Source organism: Macadamia integrifolia, chromosome 7 (assembly GCF_013358625.1).
Source record: "Macadamia integrifolia cultivar HAES 741 chromosome 7, SCU_Mint_v3, whole genome shotgun sequence".
In the NCBI taxonomy this organism is placed as follows: domain Eukaryota; kingdom Viridiplantae; phylum Streptophyta; class Magnoliopsida; order Proteales; family Proteaceae; genus Macadamia; species Macadamia integrifolia.
In genome coordinates this window covers 12,199,268-12,222,680 of record NC_056563.1, presented here as the reverse complement: position 1 = coordinate 12,222,680, position 23,413 = coordinate 12,199,268, and the positions used below count along the sequence as shown (strand labels likewise).

The 23,413-nt window shown below is 39.2% G+C and overlaps 2 protein-coding genes and 1 long non-coding RNA gene across 4 annotated transcripts; 2 read left to right on the top strand and 1 right to left on the bottom strand.

Moving 5' to 3' along the window:
* The first annotated feature begins 3,541 nt into the window (after positions 1-3,541).
* On the top strand, positions 3,542-11,839 carry LOC122084034 (ABC transporter G family member 25-like). Its single transcript, XM_042652028.1, has 3 exons — positions 3,542-3,859; positions 4,091-4,928; positions 10,412-11,839. Exons 1-3 carry the CDS (start codon positions 3,740-3,742, stop codon positions 11,455-11,457), a joined length of 2,004 nt encoding a protein of 667 aa, XP_042507962.1. The 5' UTR covers positions 3,542-3,739; the 3' UTR covers positions 11,458-11,839.
* A 221-nt stretch (positions 11,840-12,060) lies between these two features.
* Positions 12,061-17,665, bottom strand: LOC122084035 (trimethyltridecatetraene synthase-like). Its single transcript, XM_042652030.1, has 2 exons — positions 16,449-17,665; positions 12,061-12,886 (listed from the first exon to the last, which is right to left on the bottom strand). Exons 1-2 carry the CDS (start codon positions 17,349-17,351, stop codon positions 12,257-12,259), a joined length of 1,533 nt encoding a protein of 510 aa, XP_042507964.1. The 5' UTR covers positions 17,352-17,665; the 3' UTR covers positions 12,061-12,256.
* A 2,624-nt stretch (positions 17,666-20,289) lies between these two features.
* LOC122084037 lies at positions 20,290-22,988 on the top strand. Of its 2 annotated transcripts, none has more exons than XR_006141812.1 (3): positions 20,290-20,301; positions 20,648-21,136; positions 22,623-22,988. It is a non-coding gene; the product is annotated as an uncharacterized LOC122084037 (long non-coding RNA). The 2 variants fall into 2 exon arrangements; XR_006141811.1 differs by lacking the exon at positions 20,290-20,301 and adding an exon at positions 20,422-20,482.
* The last annotated feature ends 425 nt before the right edge of the window (positions 22,989-23,413 follow it).

Genomic DNA, 23,413 nt, shown 5'->3' with positions numbered 1-23,413 from the left:
TAATCAACATATCCAATAATCAGAGTTAATTGCAGTGAATACATGCTAAAAAAAAATTTAGTATTCAAGATTGTCCTCATTAATCTGGGACTAGGTTTGTTAATTGACATGCTAATCATTTCTATTGGGTACTATCACATCTGGTGCATAGAGATCAATCATTTGATGGGTTCCATTTGGATGATGATAAAAAAATCCAATCTATGGCATATTTGTAGAATTTAGAAAAGAGAATATGATGCATGGATATCAATAAAGGCAACTTTATAAGTTTATAGAAGAGGAACAAATCCTTTTTATCCAAAAAAAAAAATGCAAATCCCCACTTTTTTTTTTCTTTTCATTTTTATTGGGGGTTGGGAAAACTGAGAATTACAGAGACCACAAGTTATGACAATTATTGGTGGGAAATAAAAGCATTAGCATCTGAGACTCAATCAAAGAAAAGTATAGAAAAAAGAGAAATAAAATAAAAAAGAGGCCGAGAATGACAGGGCCAAATGGGCTCCCCTACTCTTAAGGGAGTTGACAAGATAGGAGTCTCAGCAGAAGAGGTTTTTATGTTGCCCAATGGACCCCAATCTTGGGTACTACGAGTGCATGGGTAGTTTCTTCAAGAAAGCTATTGTTTTCCAAAACTGCAAGTTAGCTCTCCAAACATTCTATCACTCAACAAAGCATTTTGCAAAACATTAAACTTTGATCCAAGGAAATACTTTCTTTGCATTCTGTACTAATCCAAGCGTTCTATCACTCAACAAAGATCATGTGAATGTAAACAATGTATAATATGTTACAGAATCAGTTAAGTAAAAGAAAGCTATCAATTTCCCTAGTGAAAACCCACATTGATTTATAGAACACCAATCGTATCTTGGTTAAGGGTCGGTACAAGTTTCAATAAATCCAATAATAAAAGCTTATAACTGGTTTGACTCCAAATTTAGCTCAATACAATTTTCAAGAAATCAAATAATGAAGCAAGACTGCCACTCGCATACACAATAATTTTTACAAAGAAATGGGGAGAGAGAGAGAGAGAGATGATACCTTCTGTGTGGCGGGAGAACCTTTGAAGAAGATGGTTGAGAGTTGAGACCCCATTTCTAGGGTTCTTGCAAGGGAAGTAGGCAATCTCGTCGCTGGGATTTTTGTGGGATTTTATCGGGAGTGGTTGGGAAAGGCAAGGGGTTTTGTTCATTTTTAAGTTGCGGAAAGAACAAACAAAACACCTTTTAGGTGTTCTTGCATTCTATTCTATATTTATTCTTTTTTCCTAGTTCACTCCGCGAGAATACAAAAATGAACCGGACGTTCCAAACACGTTTCTGTTCTATTTGCATTCCCACGGAATAGATGAACGCCAGAAACATTCTCGCGGAGTGTTATCAAATGACCCCTAAGAGTACTTATATTGAAATGGAAAGTGTTTCCGGTGGGGGAACATGGCTCCTGCGTATTTGCATAATAGGACCCCATATTCACATTTCAAGAGGGTGGGCAGTCATTTTGCCCCTATGTGTCTAGGCACAGCCAGTAAACTCACCCACAAAGTCACAAAGTTCTTTTTCCCATATTGAAATATTTGTTCTTATGAAATCAATGTATTAATTTATCACTAGGAGAGATTAGTGCTTAGTTGATCTCTAGAGAGCCTAGACCTTCGGAAGCACAATAAGTAAGCAGTTCTAAGTTATTTGTTGACTATTCCTGAGTTTCACTTTGATTGAAATGAATCTTCTTCTTCTTCTTGGTTTTTTTATAACTTTGTCATCAATAGATGCATCATCTAAAGCAAAGTTTTTAATTCATCATTGGAGTGTTAATGAAGAGGAATTGAGTGGCATTTTAAGAATTGAATTTTCTTCGCTTAAGGTGAAAAAGAACGATACATTGTTGCATAGCTAATGTGTCCAAAACACATGATCAGCATGTAAAACTATCACCTGCCTCCTATGAAATTAAAAATCTCATACATGTTATATGCCCCTGAGTACGTTCTCATTGGCCTTCGTATTGGCATTGGAGTACGTGACTAGTCAAAGATCTCTTGCCCTTTATATTCAGCAAAGCAGTGGGTTGGATAAATTAAGCTAACTACAAATGCACAATAGATTCATTACCAGGGAAGTTAATGTAAGAGAATAGAGTAATTGTGATTGTCAAATCATGGGTTTACCAATTTCCTTCACATATGGTGGAGAAAATTTTCCCCATAAATTTAAGGGTTTTGCTAATGACACAAAAAGATCTCATAGGCAGTGTCTTAGATTCATATATATGGGATCTATCTGGGCATTGGGAACCTATATAAATACAGACTCATAAATAGAAGTGAGGTTACCAAATAGTCATATTGTGAATTTTTGACACCCATGGTGAAGAGAGAATCTCTACATCCATTCATGTTTGTATATTAAGGTTGCATTATTGCATTAGTCAAAACTCACACCAATAATGGTTTCCAAAATCTCATAATGCCCTCCCTTTCTGTTTTTTTCCCCTTCTAATGCTCTCCTCAAAGCAAAGTGTGATTGATAGATAATACTTACACATCAATGATCCCAGCACTCAGTGGGACGAATAAAATTGATTTTTGGCAGTCCAGAAAGGATGGTGAGAGTAATCACATTCTCCTAATCCTAGGGTGGAGCGGGGTTTAAGTAGACATCATGACCTTGAGTTTTGTTATATATATATATATATATATATATTGGTAGAAGAGTTTTGTTATATATAATCGTTCTAAATTGTCTTCATATTCCTAGATTCGTTTAGAATAGGAATTTCTTTTTCTCATATTGAGGAAATAGAAAAGAAATTAAATTAAATTTAGACAAAAGAAGATAGAAGTACACAACCAGAATCATGAAAAAGTAAGCAATACCATGGGAGGCTACTTCCCTTGGGCTGTAGGCTGTTTGTTTGATGGAAAAAAAGTGGAAAAGATAAAAGGGACGAAAAATTTGAGTTTGGATTCTCTACCCATGTTGGGTGCCTTCCCACATGGGAAAACGGCAATGAAATGAAATATCTATCCATATGACCTTTAATGGATATTCTATGATGAAGCACACAAATATTTGTATTTGTTTCTTACAAATTACCACAAATATTAGTATTTAACAAAGTGGAGTGACAAACAATCTAATTAAATGCAATTAATCTTATTTGGGAATGTGGTATTTCCATTTTTTTTTTCCACCCTACTACTCAATATAGAAAAGTTCATTTCGTATATATCTCTCTCACGTAGAATCTCCCCTCATCACCATTTCTTTTTTAAATTTCATTATATCAAAAAATACTTATTCTATTTTATTTTTTACTTTTTTATTTTTAATTATCTTTCTTACCAACTTAACTCACAACATATGGAATCCACCATCACAAATTTCGCACCCCTTTTTATATGTCAAACAAACGGCCCTTGCTCATGGCGTGGAGCTAAATTTGCTACGGTCGTCTAGTTTGACGTGGCAAGCAATAGGGCCCTAAAACTAAATAAATAGAGGTAGTTCGACGCTTCAGGCGTCTCCCTTTCTGGCTCATCTTTTCAACTTCGAAGCTTCTTCTTCTCTCTCTCTCTCTCTCTCTCTCTCTCTCTCTCTCTTATCAAAACCAGGGGAATCAACGCTTCTCCATTTCTAAATGTTTTAAGTGTCAGTATCTTCTTTTATATTTATCTTGTCTCCTCCTCCTTCTCTTTTACTTGCAGACACACAGACAGAGAAAAGAAATGCCTATGGTTGGTGGAAGAGAAAGCCCAAATGAAAGATCACCAAATGGCTCTGAAATAACAAAGAATTGTCCATATTTGGAGTCTGTAATGTCTTCCTGCTATCCCATCACCCTCAAGGTACAAGACCTCACTTTGCTTCTTTTAGCTTTCTTTTTCATATCTCACTTCAAAATTTCAAACGGGTTTATGGATACACAGAGCTCTAGAGAGAGAGAGAGAGAGAGAGAGAGAGAGAGAGTTACCTTAACTCCTTAACTCCTAAGTCCAACTGTGAAACTATGAAGACGACTAGATAGGGTTGACCACTGTCATGTGTAAGTGTTGACTTTGTTCTGTTCTTTCTTGCAGTTCTTTGACATCTGTTACCGTGTAAAGCTGGAGAGCAAGAACAGCAGCAGTAGCAGCGTTCGAAGAATTCTGGGTGGTCCAAACGGAAAAGGCCAGACCACGGGCACTTCCGAGGAACGAACTATCCTAAATGGGATTACAGGGATGGTTTCTCCAGGAGAGATCCTAGCCATCCTTGGCCCCTCCGGAAGTGGAAAATCGACCCTTCTCAATGCTCTTGCAGGTAGACTCCATGGTCCAGGTCTAACCGGAACGGTTCTCGACAACGACCAGAAACTCAACAAAGCAATTCAGAGACGAACCGGGTACGTCACCCAAGACGACGTCCTCTACCCTCACCTCACCGTCCGTGAAACCCTAGTCTTCTGCTCGTTACTTCGACTACCAGACTCGTTGTCCAAGAAAGAGAAAATCCGAGTTGCCGAGTCGGTGTTAACAGAACTCGGACTAGGAAAATGTGAGAACACAATAATAGGGAATAACTTCATTAGAGGAGTGTCGGGTGGGGAGAGGAAGCGAGTCAGTATTGGACATGAGATGCTGTTAAATCCGAGTTTGCTATTACTGGACGAGCCCACCTCGGGGTTAGACTCAACGGGTGCACACCGGTTAGTGTCGGCATTGGGGTCTTTGGCTCAGAAGGGTAAGACCATCGTCACGTCCATGCACCAGCCATCCAGCCGAGTTTACCAGATGTTCGACTCGGTACTCGTCTTGTCCGAAGGAAGGAGTATTTACTACGGCAAGGCATCCGATGCCATGGATTATTTCAGGTCAATCGGGTTCTCGCCGTCGTTCCCTGTCAACCCGGCCGATTTCCTCGTCGACCTCGCAAATGGTACGTTCCCCTTTCGTAATACCTTCTTTTATATCATTTGTATAGTAATACCACATGAAGCCAGGTTGGACTCGTTGATTCAGTTGGTCTGAGTTGGTCTGACTCGGAATATTGATTTTGTAAAACGTTAGTGGGTGGGACATCCAGGTGGGTTGTCTGGTTCTCTGGAATAAATATATTTCATGGGTCCACCATATATTCCTATCCAATGGTGATGAAGCGAGACCCCACGTGAGATAAGCCAACTGGTCTGTTAGTGGGGGAAATTATGCTCTGTTGCATGTCCACGTGTCAATTTGTTTATCTATCCCCCTTTCTATCTCGATCTCATCATTTACGTGTCACACTCTTAGAAGAGATACTATTGTGGGTCCAGAATAAGTGAAAATGGGACTGCAGTGTCGTTCAAGTTGTCTCCTCTATATTATCATAAGGTTTCATGGTGGGACTCTGGGCTTCTGAAGAGGAGACACGTGACGAGATAATGGAACTTTAAACAGACAATGGATACGCTACCATAGGTCTTCTCTTAATGTTTTTGTTTCATTTTTTCTTTTTATATCCTTTATATATCTCTTATTGGGAAAAAGAACTCCCCCGTCCGGTGTTGTTTACTCTCGGGGGTTGGGGTTGACGGATGCAAAAAGATCATATTATCTTTGTTTTGAGGGTTAAAGATAGTCTCACACATTTTTCTATTAATCTCACAAATCGATGTTGCCTACATGAGATTGGCAGTGTTCTTTCTACCATATTTATTTATATTCCACCATTTTAATGGCATTAAATTCAAGCATCATTGATTTCATGGTCCATGTTGCTAGAATTTGGGTACTAACATAATTGGTCAAGAAAAAAAATAGGGTTAGTTTTCCTTCTACGAAGATCAAGGAAGAATGAGATCTTTGAATCGTATTTAGAGGAGTATCCCTTAATAGTAGGGTATCAGCCATCATTTCTAGATAAGGTGGCAGACATTTATGGTCAATGATGGCCATTGATTTCCTTTCACCTTGTTGACGTATATATCCACGTTGTCCTTTCCTATCAATTTGAACTTTTAGGTGAAAGCAACAGCGAACAAACCCTTTAGTGCAAGAAATTTTTCTCAAAAAATAAAAGTTCATAATGTAAACTGTCATCCTACCACTAATGTTAGAGCAATTGCCCTTGTTGCTTTTTAGTCGCCTTGCTTTCCAATTTGAACATTGATTTTGGTTTGTATAGAATTTTAGGAAATAAGTGCTTTTGGGTTGTGATAAGTGTATCAAGCTAAGGAAAAAACGGAGTCACCACCTAGAGACGTTGTACAACTTAGGTTGTTCTAGATAAATTTCTAGATGAGTTACAACTTTCCCCACTTTCTTATCAGTTTCATTTATTTATCAATTAGTTGCTCGTTTTCTCCACATATCTCTTTTGAAAGGACCATAAAGTTTGGTTTACTATTATTGTCGTGTTAAGATTATTTTAAATCTATTATTGTAAAGAAATCAAACCCTATTGGCTGCATGCTAAAAAAAAAAAAAAACCAATCTTTAGACTAATGGCACTTATTTTTAACTCATTAGCATCATGGGGGTACTTGTCAGTGTGAGTTTAATTAGGTGAATCAGCATTATGTAGAGTCTTTTGACCACATTTTTCGATTGTTGAAAGCTATACACCTACATCACAGGGAGAGCACATCTATTCCTTTTAAAAGTTTATGGTGGACATGTCTCATATTTCTTCTTATTTCTATTGTAGTTTTCAATTTATTCTTAAGGAGTGCCACTTTGTAGCTAACTCCTTAGTCATGAGGCTCATAAGGTTCATGTCTGTTTCAAATAGGACAATTTGGCCTATTTCCACTCTGTGGTTGATAAAATACTAAAATTCAGAAACTACAAGCCTTGCTCGTTTTCATGAATAGAAGTTTCTTTACCCAAAAAACAAACAAGGTCACCATTATATAGTTTATTCTTCTTAATCCAACAGTCACTCAATAGTAAGACCACTAGTGATTCTTCATAAATCATTCTATTTCTAATCTCCCTTAGGGGAAAAATATTTTGAAAGTATATGCTTACATATAAACAAACAAGATCGATCTCAACCATCAGATTTATGTGACTAGATTCTTTGTGTAGGGGTCACCTAGTACATATGGAAAATTTGTTACCACTACCTAGATTCATAGCTGAAAAAATGAAGTAATTCACTTCCTCTTTGAATTCACTTTTAACCCCTTACTCATTATAAAGTAAAAGGCCTTTATTAATAGGTTCTTAAGCAACACTCTTACTAGAGATATATGAGGTATGAGGCTAAGGTGGGATACGTCCCTTTCCATGATATATCTTATAATTTTTGTGGGGTGTGGCTTTTGTTCATTGTCATTTTAAATTATAAGGGTAGAAGATGAGAAGATGAGAAGCTGATTAGCTACCATTGAGGAATTTCTTCAAACACCATCGTAGTAATTACGTGGTGACCTCAGAGGTTGCGTGAGAAAGCATCTTATTAACGAAGAAAGGTTAAACTTCATTGTGGTATGAGTCATAGGCACTGATTTTTCTTCTGAAAACTACATTTTAAAAGTGTTTCAAGGGAGGGAAAGATGGAAGAGGGTAAGAAAGGGTTAGGCAGAAGAGGACATGAAGTCCTTCCTTATCATGGTCGGAGACTTAAGCCACCACCCTCATGGAGAGGAACAGCATTTTCTTTTTCTATGTTTTTTCCCACCACCACGTGTGTTTGGAAAATGGAATATCTTTTAGAGACCCCTTTGACTGCTTAGCCTCAGCTGGCAGTCGTTAGGCTTTTCCATGGAATTTCTTATCTATATTGGGTCACCATCCAATGATTTTGTGCCATATGGATGCTAATGATGTTTATGAAAAATAAATTTCTATTGAAAACTAAAGCTATCTACAAAGTTATCAGAATCTTTAGTTAGTAATCTTTTGCTTTTCTAGTGAAGAGCACTAAATGCTTGGTAGGATGTATCATAGGGAAATTAGAGAACTTATTATGGCTTATATATAAAGGTTTAGAAAATTAATAAAAAAATAATTTTGCTATGCACCAAAATAAGAGTAGTCACTGAAAGAACTTGTATAACGTAATGCCTTGGTTCCATTAACCTTGGTATAATATTGTATTTTTTGGTCAATGGATTTCAAAGCTTTAAAATATGTTGTACTATGTAAAGGAGGTTAGAGGTTATCAACTAACCTCTCAACCTCCTTTAGGCAATGTGGGGTTAAAATTTACACACTTTTACCTATCTCTCAATACCCTTGATACTTGCCATATCTTGGTAGGGACACCTCATCAATCTCCTACACCAATCTGGTACACTTACTGTTTTCTTAGGTGTCACAATTTGTATTGCTAATCAAAGATGAACTTAAGAGAGGAAAGTTAGATAAAATGCAAGTAAGAGAAGGAAATACAGTACACCAATGAGACTAAGGTGGGAGAAGACACAATTACAATTGTGCAAATCCAACTTGGATTAGGTTTTGATTTAATAAAGAAGATTTGATTCCTGTAGGGCCAGATGAAGTAAGTGATAATAGCCATCACCTTAAAAATCCAGCAAAACTCAGATTGTGAGAGCCTCGAATGTTTATAAAGGGAAGAGCAGAGAGATAAAAGGGAGTCCCTAGTTAAAGAATGTTGGTACTTGCTGCTCTTTTTTTTTTTTTTTAGAATTGGTACTAGCTACTCTGTGTTTTCAAAGTGGATGAATTGGTTCAGAACTTAGTTGAATAAACCTTGTGCACATTGACAAACTTAATTAGTCTGAAATGGTACATCTCATAAGTTGATTCAGTAAAACTTACATAATTTTGATCCAATTGATCCAAGTCATCAATCTTAATGTTATATATTAAGGATAATGGTTAAGAGAATTCGTGATCTGAAGCAATACACCATGTATTAGAATAATTAGTCATTCCTCTACATACAAAGTGTCTAAAATACCCTTAAACTAGTGATTTTGTTGCATTCAATGGGTCTATGTTAAATAGAACCAACCATTAAGCCTCTATATGGAAACATTGATTACTGGAAAATATTTAGTTAAAAATCAGGATCTGGAGAGATTGATGACATGGAGAATGCACTAAATGTATTATTAAAGCTAAATTGATCTTAAAAGTGATTACATTGTCGGGTTTAGAAATGCGTGATCCATTCCATCTTAATCAAGATTTTCAAGATAATATCTTGTCATGATTATGTTAAAGTGTCGAATTCTGATTGGTGAACAAAGAAAATTTGCCACTTGTGTGGGACCCAATGATGAAAATAAATAAATAAATAAATAGTACAATGCTTTGTTTAATCCATTAATTATCATATAATGTGTGCTTTTCTATATATATATATATATATATATATATTATATCTATTGTTGATCACTTCAGAAAGAGAAACTCCACTATAAAAGGAAAACTAAGTGGCCTGATCCAGCTACAACCAATATCAGTGGATGATCATTCCTCCATTGATCTATAGACTCTGGCCGGCTGGCAATTACTTGCTAACATGAGATTAGATGATAAGTATGTCTCTATCTTTTTCCTCTTTCAATACGAATATACAACTTATCGAAAGAAATAAAAAAAAAAAAAAAAATGGTTTAGTGCTCATGCTGTCACTTTGTTTCATCTGTTGCTGCTGTTGTTGTTGATGTCAATTATTACTATCATTATCATTAATCTCTTTTTGTTACAATTTGAAAAAATGGGATTGATTAGATTTTTTTAGCTCTTTTCCTCTTAAGAAACAATGAAGGTTGTTTCATTTCATAGAGGCAATGTTGAGGGTACTGCCTTTCATCATGGTTTCTATCAAATCCTTCTTATTTGGAACCAAATTAGACTAGAAATCTATCTAGGTGTACTGATTCCAACTGCAAGGGTAGGGACTAGGATTGGACCAACAGAAAAAGAACAATTCTATGGAGAGACCACACTCATCCTTTGACAACCTATGATTGAACTGTACTCTGAACTAGGGTATATTCCTTACAATTCACTTGCAAGATTTGCTTGTGATCCAAAGGCAGTCTCCTTAGCAGTTCTCTTATCATACCAATTTTACCAATTACCCCATTGTTGTTGATGGAAATAATTAAGTTCTTGATGAGCATAAGCATGAGGAATATTATTCCTAAGGTTCATATCACAAACTCATACAGTAACTATAAAACACCAACACCCCCCCCCCCACCCACCCTATCATTCTAAATATTATCCCAAGTAAGAAACCTTGTAATAAAGAGGAGAGAAGGGTCTCTCTTACTAAGAAGCAGAAAGCAAGGTTTAAGTATTAGTAATTTGGTACTACTCTGTTAATGGACTATCAATACTAGCTAGTGCTGCACTCTGTTATTGTTTTCATTTATCATTGTCGCAGTTGTAATCTCATAATCAACATTATGTTGGAAAAATGTAGATACTAATACATTGTGCAATACTTTGCAGGAGTTTTTCAACCCGACGGCATTAGTGAGACAGAAAAACCCAACTTAAAGCAAACTCTCATCTCCTCATACAACAATTTGATAGGTCCCAATGTGAAGGCTGGCTGCCTGGATACAAGCCCTATCATGACTAATGGAGTGAAAAACAGAGTGGCCTTTGAGAGCCATGGATCAAAGTCACCAAACAAAGAAACTCAAAGAAGTATTCATAGTGGCAGCAGCAGTAGTTGGTTCAACCAATTCACTATCCTAGTCCAGAGAAGCCTAAAGGAGAGGAGGCATGAATCATTCAACTCACTAAAAGTCTTCCAAGTTATAGTAGCTGCAGTATTAGCTGGTGGCATGTGGTGGCACTCTGACATTCGCGACATTCAGGACCGTCTTGGCCTCCTCTTTTTCATTTCCATCTTCTGGGGTGTATTCCCTGCATTCAACTCTGTTTTCACGTTCCCTCAAGAACGTGCCATCTTCATGAAGGAGCGGTCCTCTGGCATGTACACTCTATCCTCTTACTTCATGGCTAGAGTTGTGGGAGATATACCTATGGAGCTCATTTTGCCTACAGTATTCACCACCATTGTTTATTGGATGACTGGTTTAAAGCCTGAGCTGGGAGCATTCCTTTCGACATTGACAGTCTTGCTAGGCTATGTCCTGGTGGCTCAGGGGCTGGGCCTTGCACTTGGTGCGATCATCATGGATGCCAAACAGGCGTCAACGGTTGTTACAGTTACAATGCTGGCATTTGTGCTCACAGGTGGCTTTTATGTGCACAAGGTACCTGCTTGCATGGCCTGGATCAAGTATACTTCAAATACATTCTACTGCTATAAGCTCTTCATCTATATTCAATACGGGGAAGGCCGCTCAATCTGGTTTCTATTGGGTTGCTCACAAGGGAGCAATAGGTACAGCTCAAGTTGCAGGTTTGTGGAGGAAGATTTGGAACGACAAATCCATCCAATTGTTAGCATCGGCGCATTGGTTTTCATGTTTGTGGGATATAGGTTAATAGCGTACGCTGCTTTAAGGCGTATCAAAGTCTGAAACAGGTAACCATGATGAAGTTATTGGGAAAAGCTGCTTCCTAAGGCTATTATATTGAGGAAAGCTGGCAAGTTGCTGCTTGGTGATGCAATGTATTGATCATAAAGTGGGGTTGCTCTGAATTTTTGTGAGCTACAGGTTAATAGCATTTTCTGATTTTTTCTTTCATCTAGTCATCCACTATTTCTTGTAATAGAAGGTAATTCAGTGGGTGCAGCTTTCTCAGACATTTTCTTACAAACCAAATTTGGTTGCAACAAGGAAGTGTCAACTTTTTACTAATTGCTGTAACAAAAGAGGTACGAAATGTTGCCCCGAAAGTCTACTATTTTAATGTTCTTATTAGTAGTGAAAATTGCAATGGAAAGCAGCATTTTCTTCATTTACATGGTTCCTTTTGTTCTTCAGGACCTGAGAAGCCCTCAGAATTCTTTAATCAACGTATCTGCACTAGGAAACACCTCTAACCCTCTTTTTCAGGAGCTAAAGTTATTCTTCCATCGAACTTCATCTCAAGCGTAATCGCTCGACATATTCGAAGCCATCACAAACAACCAAAAGTTCAGAAAATAATTTGCACCACAATCTAATGAGTAAATGATAGATGAGCACAGAAAAATATATTTGATTCAGTGGAGTGTCTATATCGAAATATATCAACTGTAATGGGAAAAAAAACTAGAAAAGTGATTCTGGTTACCTACAAAACTACACAAGCTGGCCTCTGATCAGTTAGCAGAGTACTTCCAAGGCACTTCTTAGGTAACAAGGCCAGGAGGATGTGCAAGCTGAAATAGGATCATCCACAATATAGATGAGCTGGAAGTCGAGGCTCAGCAATGGCAACAAGTGGTATCTTTTTAGGTGTTGAGAGACCATAAACTTCATCCATGTCCAAGTCCTTAAGGTGCATTTCATCCGGCAATTTCCATAGGAACCCATGTATGATGTTAGCCAAGTATGACTGAATAATCTTTAACCCAAGGACATAGCCAGGGCACATCCTCCTCCCCGATCCAAATGGCAATAGCTCAAAATCATGTCCCCTCACATCGATCGCTTTCCCAATGAACCTCTCAGGACGGAATTCTTCAGGTGCATCCCACAGCATTGGGTCCCTCCCTATAGTCCATGTGCTGACATGTACTCTGGTTCCTGCTTGAATGGTATAGCCCTCAACTTCGCAATCTTCTTGAGCCTGATGCGGTGTGAGCAGCGGTGACACTGGGTGCAGTCTCATTGTCTCCTTCACTATGGCATCCATGTATTGTAGGTGTGGGATGTCATCCTCTTTAACCCATCTTTCTCTCCCAACCACCCTATCCAACTCTTCCGTTGCTCGCCTCAAAGTCTCTGGGTTTTTCAAGAGCTCGGAGAGAGCCCACTCCACACTGACTACAGAGCTCTCAGTACCACCCGCTAGTAGATCCTGAAGGATCAAACCAAGAAAAAATAAAGTCATTGCAATTGTCTATGAGCTCGTTAGGAGTATATTGGGCAAGAACATTATTAATTCTCAGTTGCAACTGAGTTCAGGACGGCCTTTGTGCAAAGATCACTTCTATTTTATACAAGAACAACAAATTCAGCCCTATCCCAACTTAATGGGGTCGGGTACAAGGATCCATTCAAAACAAAGTAGGAAAAATGAGGTCCACATAAAATGAGAAATGAAGAGAATAAGAAAAGGAAAAGATAAAGAGACATGTGATAAAAATGAAATATAGACAATGCAAGTAAGAGGAAAGAGGCACAACCCAGCAAGATAGGAGAAACTCAGTTACGTGGGATCAGCTACATGTATCATGGCCCTCTAATATGCTTTATCCAAGGTCATACTAGGGACAAGACCTAGACCCTACATGTCATTCCTCACAATTTCTCCTATGGTCATTTTAGGCCTGTCTTTAAATCTTTTAGCTCTCTCAATAGTTATCATATCACTCCTCTTTACTGGGGGCGTCCCCAAGCCTCTGTTAAACATGACACCATACCACCTCAAACAGCTTTCTCAGAGTTTGTCATAGGGCTGCTGCCACTTGTTAATTGATGGAATACTAAGGGCCCGTTTGATTTTGTTTTTAGAAACGGTTTTTCTGTGCTCAGAAACGGAATAACACCCCAAAAACCCTTTGATTTTTCTGTTTCGTTTCACTTGTTTTTGAAAACATAGATAAAAATTTATGCCTATTCTTGTTTTTACAAACAAGAATGGGGAAACAAGGTAGACTTGTTTTTTTGTTTCTATAAACAAGTGGGAGCAACAAAAATTGTGAAAAACCCAATACTTCACTCGACCTAACCAAACCCCAACCCGTTGTTGAAACTTCTCGCTTTCCACATGCAGTGATTCCAACCTGGTTGTTCAAAGCTCACAGTTTCAGATTGCCTGCATCCTTCTGAAGCTCATCTCCATGAAGCATACCTACAACTCCAACGTCATGCCTTCACTCGTGAGTTGCATTCCTACAACGTCGTGCCTTCACTCATGTCTTGAACTCAAACTACACTGTTGAAAACGTTTCGGAAAATAGAAATATCAAACACATTTTTGTAATTCCAAAAATCGTTTCTAAGCAGAAACAGCAAAAACCGATTCTACTATTTCTAGACACAGAAAGAGGAGAAACAAAATCAAACGGGCCCTAAGTTTTTTCATACAATGAGAGATCTTTACTTAATGGTGGGGCTGGATTTTTCCACATCCAAAGTGATAAACAAACACCTTCTCCTTCAGCAAGACTAGGCCAGGTATACGACTAGGGTTATTTTAGAAAGCATGGCCCTTGGTAACAAACTCATATTAAGTTGTTACAATACATGGACATATAGAGGTTGTGTGCTAACAAAAAAGGATTATTTAGACTCTGAAATTTGACACATGGCTAATCTAAACCACTTTTTATCCAACGATCGAAATGAACATATCATCACTCCACATGGCAGAATAGATTACCTTGAGACATTTGGAAAAATAACAGACCGTTGTGCTAATAATAATTCCCCTTTTCTTTTTCCAGTCACAGACCTATATGGCTGGAAGATCTCTGTGTAAACCCAAAGGGCTCATATATGAGTAATGAATATTTGTGCCATTTTAAGTTGTCACAATTTGCCACATCAGCAACCTAGACGATTCAATATGATTGAGGACCGATACTCAACTACTTCAAATGTAAAGGAAAGGGAGAGTGATCAGCGTTCCTATGCCTGCACAAGACCCAACCAGCACCACCATTTTGGTTCAATCTATGGAGGCAGGAAGGTCATTTTACAGGAGGGAGGAGAGAGACATATACAAGGGCACAGGCTTGGCAGCCACGCTTCTAGACAGGAAACTTTCTTTCGAAAGGAAATATAAGAATTCAAAGAAACAAAATTATGAAAAGGGCAGGGGATCCACATGAAATCGGTGTGGAATGGAATCTCACATGCCAAGCCTATGGTGGCACAAAGGGCCACCACCGCAAGCTTCATATACAAGTGGCCCACATATCACGGAGGAGAGAATACCAGGCATCATTTTCCCTCGTGTATACCCTCAAATACCACTGAAGCAAGATTTTACGATAATTTTTGTAGTTTTATGAAGCTTTAAATTCACCCTGGTTAACCCCAAAGTGAGTTGCTTAGTTGGCAAAGGCCAATACCTAAAAATTAAGAGATCATGAGTTCAACTCTTCTTGGGGCCCAACTATCAAAAAAAAAAAAAAAAAACCCTGGTTTTCAGGAGATTGATATTGGTCGTCCATCAACATATAGATCCAACCATATCCATCCAAGTCTACAAGTGGCAAGAACATAAAACCTTAGCCCTGTTCGTTTGACGAGGAAAAGTGGAAACAGTAAAAATGATGAAAAACTTGTACTTGTTTCCAACAAATGACCTCAAATATGAGGCACTGTTTGTTTGACGGAGAAACTGAAAAAGGTAAAAAGGTTGAGAAACTTGTGCTTCCACAAATATGAGTGTTTAGATAAATGGTGCGGAAAACTTACCAAACAAGGTGATTTAATGCAATAATTGTTGCCTACATATGTGGCACTTAACTTTTCCCACCCCATTCACTTCCAAAGTCCTATCAATTTTAGTAGGACTTCTAATTGGTAGGACTTCATGGAAAAGTAGTTGTGTCCTCCCCTCCCCTCCCCTCCCCTCCCCTCTTCTCTTATTTCATCTCTTTCCCATAGAATTCCACCGCAGCCTCCATTTCCTCTCTTTTCCATGGAATCCCAACCGAGTAAAAATTGAATATTCCATTATTTTCTTTCTTGTTCTTATCAATCCAATCCACAACATGTGGGACCCACCCTTAGAAGTTTCTCACCCATTTTATTCTTCAAACAAACGGCGCCTTGGTAATTAAGAAAAGGGTGGGGCCGGGGTCACTGCCAAGCTGCATGGTCCCTGCACCAGCGCAGGGCCAATGAGACCATGCGCCTACAAAGTTCAAATCCTCTACGGGCCGGGCATGCACCCAGCCATTGGGTCCTCACTGCTGCTCACTACCTCACCACAGAGAATTTTTATGCCAAACCCAAGAATTAACAAGCATGGGACTTCGGATTTTTATATTTTCATGGAGGTGGAGTAGTCATTTCGTCCCCTTTGAGTCTAGGCGTAACACCACGCAACCTGGCAGCAATCTTTTATGTCAAATTACCCTTTCAGATCATGGATTTAGTGCACGGTACCAGATCTGGTACTGGCTATGTCAGAAACCGATACAACTTCGATATGGATGGGCACGTATCGGCCCAGATTGGACAGGTTTGCCCATGGTTTTCCTACAAACTTAGTTTTTTTCTTTCCCCTTAATCTGTATCGTTCCAACGATACCATATTGGTTAGGTATCGGGTCTGTGGTTAGTGATACCGATACGGATACAAATTTCCCGATATCGATATCAATACCTCAAACATGGATCAAAGTTTAGAAAGATGACCACAAAAGAATCGGAACAGAGACGATTAAACTCAGAAAACATACCAGCGTTATCCCCTTAAGAGCCGTCCTATCGAGCTTCACTTCCAGATTAGGATCATCAGCCAACCGCAGCAACACATCCACCATATCCTTCTCTCCCAAATCCTCCACACTTCTCCTCCTCATCTCATGCTCACCAATCACCTCTTCAAGAAGCCCATCAAATCTCTTCCCCAACACCTTCATCTGCTTCACATAACCCTTCAAATCCAAGAAACCCAACCAAGGAAAATAATCCCCAATCTCCATCACCCCATTCAAGAAGAACAATTCCTCAAACATCTTCTTGAACTCCTCCAACGCCACTATGGGCTTATCAGAAAACTTCTTCCCCATTACAATCCGACTTATAAAGCTCAGATTAGCATTCCAAAGATGGGTTTTCACAGTGATCTCTTTTCCGGAAGAACTATAGATTCCTTTAAGAAGAAACCCCATTTCTTCGATTCGAATTTTCTCGTATGATTCGAGGCGTTTGGGGGTGAAGAGCTCTGTAAGGTAGATCTTCCGGAGAAGCCGCCAGAAGGGACCGTAGGAAGACCAGGTCATGGAGGTGTAGTTGAACATGGTGTGCTTGCCTGCTGTGGTTCTGGGTCGAGAGGCGAAACTTTGGTCGTGGATTTTGAGGAGTTGTTTAGCCATGGGAACAGAGGAGGCGATCACGACGGGGATTGGACCGAAACGGATTTGGATTAAGGGACCGTATTGTTGGGAGAGAGAGTGGATGGAGCGGTGAGGGAGAGGACCTATGAGGTTGAGATTTCCAATTATCGGCCATGGTTTTGGACCCGGTGGTGGGTTTGGTCGCCGCCGACGGAGATGGGCTGAGAAGAAGAAGGTGATGAGGGTTAGCGCTGCAAGTAAGACTGATGTCAAGAGAGACCATGAAGGAGTGCCGATATCCATGGATGGAGCCTGTGTTCTTTGACTCTGAGTCGTGTTTCGTGTCAAAGCAGAGTATTGAGCGGGTGTGTTATCATTGTGAAGGAACTCTATACATTTTTTATCCAAATAAAAGCACAAGTCTCCAAGGTGATATGTTCAATACTATTAAAAATTGGGCAAAAATATTCTAGCATGTGGGCGAAGTACCCTGTGTTTTTGACAAGTGGATGGAAGAGAATTTGGACCATTAGATGTTCAAAAACATCAATTCAATGCACATGGCTCCCGTTCCGACAGGGTATAGAAGGGATAAATATACATCGTCTTATCCCTTATTTTCGAAATTTTCTTTTTTGATAAAAGATGATCCATTGAGTGAATTGACACAAGGCTTCATTTATATATAAAGTATGGGACTAAGGAATGGAGTTTGGCAAGCTTTCTCAACACTCATGGATAGAGCTTTCTGGACTAAGGAGTGCACGATAACATTTGCCTCCCTAAGGATAAAGTAAAAATTGCACACAGTAATTTGGGTGGATAGATGAACAATGTCGTGGATGATTGGTTGCACTTCAAATTGCATCGTTTGAGATGGATCTTTAATGAAGCTGATGATGGTTTCACAATCAGATACAACCCGAGCATTGGTGATACCCTCTTAAATCGAGTGAAGAAGACCAAGCCGGATTACAAGAGCTTCGCCAGTTCCAACAGTAGCAAAGAAAGCAAGGAAAGAAATGGCAAAAGATTGGGATCCGAATGACCTCCTTGCAATCACACCCAAACCTCCACGAGCAGAGTTAGGATCAAATGCTGCATCGCAATTAATTTTACACTCACCCAGATGAGGAGGGATCCAATGTGATGGAGCTTGATACTGCTTGTTTGAGTTGGAGTTGGTGGATGTTACATAATAATCCATTTACTTCCCAAAACTCCTCAAAGGCACGAAGGGCTGCTTGAGATACATCAATCGGGGTCCAATTCTTCTTCTTGAAAATAAAATCATTTCGAGCAATCCAAAAGAACCAGCAAGTGAAAAAACATAGGCTCAATGTGGAGCATGAGCGAATCTTTGGATCATCTTGAGCAGAGACGATGAATGAAAGTGGACTACCAAACCATGTAGCTTTTGCGAATGGACATCTTAGAAATATGTGATCATTTGTTTCCATGGGCTGCCTATGTTTATCCATTGCGTCACATGTTTTTTTTGGTAAATAATTCTTTAATACAATGGATAAACATGTGACATAGGGATGCATTAGAGTTCGTGGTTGCATGTGTATGTTGATGGTTGCATGTATGTTGATAGTTGATGGGGTGTATGATGCTATAATATGGATTGATGCCATGTGATGCAATAGTCATGGTGATTGATGATTATGATATGCTCACGATGGTATTGAACTATTGATGTTACATAAATTAAATGATGTTACAAGGATGGAGAAGTGACTGAGTTTATATATTTAGATCATGGATAGTATGCATTTTGACTTCATGTTAGCAATTAAGGATGTATATACGAAGATCCATGATGATGTGGCATTGTAATCTAAGGTGGCAGCACACATTGGCAAGGGGTCAAGTCCCATGTGAGAGTAGGAGGTGTAAAATAGCAGATGTCGTGGGTCAAGGAGTGCAAGAGTGAAGCAGCAGGTGAGTCACATGGCCTTGCATGTGGGTCACATGGGGCGACAAAGGCAATGGTATAGTAGCTTTGAAGCAGCCTTTCACAATTGTATCTGCTAATGGGAGAGCCACGCACACAGAAAAATGGCCATGTAGAGCATAACAGCACAACCAAGTGAAGGCCACGGCAGCAAGGGTCCATTACGGTCATTGCGGTTTTGGTTTAAAGAGGTGTTTAATGGAGTTGAAGGAAGTCCTTATAGCACCATCATTAGCCTATGGGGACAACCAGCAAGTCTCGTCCAGGTGGAGTATTATGCCCAGCACAGCTCCAAGGTAAGGGCCTTAGCACGCACATGAAGCAAAGGAGCAGCCTTGGGTTTAAGGTTTGGATGAGTTACTGTATCATGATGTCTCCCATCACTCCACTTGGGGCCCTGTATCATGCCCCCCTAGTGCCACGTGGACATGCCCTTTTTTCTCTTTTTATATTCTCCCCAAGACAGATGTTATATAATCAATTGTCTTGTAAGTTGCGTTCGTGCATGGGATGTGACATACTTGATCTGTATGGCTTCTTTTAAAACGGCCATTTGGACCACGATGATGGTGTAGCCAGAGAAGATCGTTGCAATCCTCGAGCCGCATGCAAACTGTGACATTACCTGGCTTCCTACCATTGTACCAGTTATTTGTTTGGTTTGTATATGAGTTACCAAAGAAGTTTATCTGGCATGCATCATACAAAATGGACTTTATTATCTAAATGAAGTTGATGCGTTGGTCTTTTCCGTTATGCTGATCACTCTCACGCTCACAATGGTGTGCTTCGTTTGCTGAATTTTTGATTCTCTTTCTAGGGTTATTGTCTTTGTCCATTCCCTATCTCGATCGATCTCGTCAATAACATGTATGATAGGACCATATGTCATTCTTTGGTTTATCAACCTGATTGCTTTTGAAACCTTGTGTAATACATATCTTTTATTTCCCTGACTTTGGCTATTTGGTATTCAAACTCTTTGTATCACTTCCTTTTTTAATTGAATGAAATTCTATTTATCAAAAAACAAATATGAACATATAGCTGCAATTTATTTAAACCGCGGCAATATAGTTTTAGGGCACCAATAACAAGTGGCACGTGATTTAACTAACGTCACGGTTTTGTATAACCGTGGCTATGGATGAAATTTCAAAATAAAAAACGCCCACCCAAGTTTTTTACTTCCCACTTTATGCCTGCCTCTTCTTTAGCGAAGACGTTAACAAAAATAAGAAAAATGAGTAGGAGAGAAGGAGAAAGAAAAGGAGATCTGAAGATGACTTCACGGTAAGATTTTTTATTTTTTATTATTCCTGAGCTTTTCTCTCTCTCTCTCTCTCTCTCTCTCTCTCACAGAGGATGCAGAGAAGGCTGCAAGCATAAGAAAAAGGAGCAGGAGAGGAGGAGTATAAAGAGAAGGAGAAAGAGAAGAAGGAGGAGGAGGAGGAGATCTCAAGATGACTTCACGGTAAGAATTTTTATTTATTATTTATTTCTTAGCTTCTCTCTCTCTCTCCCTCTCTCTCACTAAAGATGCAGGGGAGGTTAGCTCACGACGATTAGTTTTTTTTTCCTGCTCTCTCTCTCTCTCTCTCTCTCTCTCTCTCTCTCTCTCTCTCTAACTCTCAAACAGATCGAACAAAATATTAGAGCAGCCAGGTTTGTGTAGCAGGCTAAGGTCAGGAGTGTAAAACAGAGCGGGAATATGCAGTAGGGCTGTGCAGAGGGTGGCAACTTGCAGAACAAAGATGAAGGCAGGAATCTTACAAGCTATGTGGAGTGTAGGGGCGGTGGTCTTGCTCTAAGTGCAGTGGCGGGAGGGTAATGTAGTGAGGTGAGGGTGGGCCGTGAAGAAAACTATCCCTTCCGAAGCTGGTAGTAGGTATACATGTCGGCCATGGTCAGCCAAAGTGGTGAAAGCTCTTGTCATTTTGTCGAACACATGGTGAGGCCCTTTAGACTTCCACAAAATTTTAGAGCCGATTTTCACAAAGTTTGTACCACACGTTGGCCTTAAGTTTATATTCCTAGCATCAAACTTCAACATTGGGATCTCCAAGAGCTTGAGGAAGATGACGATGATAACGGAAAAGTGTTTCCTTTAAGGGGTCTATCCACTAAGGTAAAAAATTCTTCTTAAATTCACTATTGTAGTTAGCTAGGTTTGTTTATGTGTGGTGAATGCCTAGGCTATGTGAATAAGGGTTGGAGAATTTTCCTTTTATTATTGTATGGGGGCTTAGTGAGTGTACTCACAAGCTGTTAATAAAATGCTTATTAGTGTCTATGCTTCTACAGTTGCAGTTGTAAGCAGTAGGTTGTAGCCCTGGTTTTGTATTATTAAAAACTAAATCAAGAGGAGTGTTTCGGATAATACACGAAACCCAATGTGGGTATTGCTCCATGGAATAGGCATGTGTCAAACCATGTAAAAACCCTATATTGTGATTGGTTATATTTTACGTTGGATAGAAGTGCTATGATTGTACTTTTGTAAAGTAGGTATACACTCTTGATAGGCATAATCAATCTTGTTCAAAGGCAGGAGTGTGTACGAACTATAGTTGGTAAAATTGGTATCAACCCAGCCAACGGTGTTTTCTTATGTACCAGTCAACAATGCAGTTATTGTCAAGACAATGTCAGTAGTTGTGGTTCTGAATATTGAGATTGCAAATGAGTTCTTGGCCGGGTGTGCTAGTTGTGACAGTAGTGCTATTATAGTGTGTTCCTGTGAGTATCAACAGTATTGGGGAGTGGGTTTGTCTCAGGTTTGAGTGTCATCATTGTTCGACTAGCAAAGGGGAATGTTCGGTGTAGTGTTGGGAAAATTTTGAAGACCTTGATTCATCCCTCCCTCTCAATATCAGCTTGGGATCATCAAACTCCCCTATAAATAAACAATCACTTGGGGGCTTAATCTGCATCAATTACCTCATAAATTTGACAAGTCTTAGCATGTTTAATGGAGTGCGCCACTAGAGCAGGTTGAGTCAATATCTTGTATGGGTGGTTCGAGGTGGCTGATCTTTGTCTTGCCCATCCCCATTGCCATCCTTAACCTATAAAGGGAAAAAGATTCACAATACCTATAGGTCGGGAGAAATTTTGTTAGATCACTCATTCAAAAAGAGAAAGTTGGAAGGGGGTGATTTTTTTGTATTGGTAGACCTGTGGTCTCTCATTTACATAAAGTAGAGCACTGGCTTAAGTCCTAGGGAGATTTCACTTGTCCGGATACCTCCATAAGATGCTAAACATCTTATATTTCCCCTCCCCTCCCCTCTCCTAGGCCGTCCTTCCTTGAGTTGGGACAAGGCACAAGCGCCTTTGGACTGCCATCCTAATTGGCCTATGGGTCTTTGATAGGAATACTAGTCTTTTTTTTTTCTATAAAATTATCTTGTACCACTCCTAATTTGAAACCTTATGTCTTATAATACCCTAGTTTACTTATAATATCAACTGCACCCCCAAAGCATAACACCATTAGCTTAGAACAAGAAAAGACCATTTTGACCCTGTTGTGTCTATCTATATAAATGTTCATTCTCATCATTTTACCCCTTTTATTCTTAAAAAAAAAAAAATGCTGTTGATCCTACAAGGAAGGAGCAGCTACTACAGCATCTGTTGAAGGAAGGAGCAACTACTGAATGGGTTGATCAAACAAAGGAGCAGCCACTGAGGATCATGTCGAAGGAAGGAGTACCCATTGAAGATCTTTATCGTGGAAGGCTCATCCATTGAAATTTTATTTGGAGCTCCCCTACCACCACCCACAGCAGCCAAGGAAGTGGTGAAGGTGCAGACTAAGGGGGTTACGATGTTGTTGTGGTTGTGAAACCATGGGTTCATCAGTCCAAGCAACTCCTCATCTTCACACCTTCCACTAATTGAAGACATGCTTTATTTGTCTCTGGTGTAATCTGGGATTGACTTCTTTTGTTAAAGATGTTTGAGTTTGGTTCTAATTTTGTCACTTTGTTCATGTCAAAGCATGAGTTTGGTTACATTTTCCTTCCTCATCAATCCATATATGTTATTGCTTCCATTTTCAATTCTGATGGAGCTAACCCATCAGAAACACAAATTAAAAAAGATGTTGAGATCTGTATTAAAAAAAAAATAATAATAAATAAATAATAATGCACTAGTCAATAGATTATAGGGCAATATGTGTAGAGGATGGAACATTTTCCCATTTCCTCAACTTCATTCACCAAAGATGGCTGCCATACTTTGAAATCTGAATCTACTGGGGGCCATATACCCATTAAAACTCCAACCACAACATTTATAATACATATTAGATTCATCATTCATCATTTGGATAATCAATCACGAATATTAAATGCATATTTTTCTGGCTGTCTACAATTTTGTCCAACCCACCCAC

What these genes read in the sequence shown, in the direction of transcription:
- LOC122084034 (XM_042652028.1), top strand. Translation starts at nt 3,740, where the DNA reads ATGCCTATGGTTGGTGGAAGAGAAAGCCCAAATGAAAGATCACCAAAT. An exon ending in GCTATCCCATCACCCTCAAG is followed by an intron (nt 3,860 to 4,090) that starts GTACAAGACCTC and finishes TCTTTCTTGCAG; the next exon opens with TTCTTTGACATCTGTTACCG. An exon ending in CCTCGTCGACCTCGCAAATG is followed by an intron (nt 4,929 to 10,411) that starts GTACGTTCCCCT and finishes AATACTTTGCAG; the next exon opens with GAGTTTTTCAACCCGACGGC.
- LOC122084035 (XM_042652030.1), bottom strand. Translation starts at nt 17,351, where the DNA reads ATGGATATCGGCACTCCTTCATGGTCTCTCTTGACATCAGTCTTACTT. An exon ending in CTCTTAAGGGGATAACGCTG is followed by an intron (nt 12,887 to 16,448) that starts GTATGTTTTCTG and finishes TTGATCCTTCAG; the next exon opens with GATCTACTAGCGGGTGGTAC.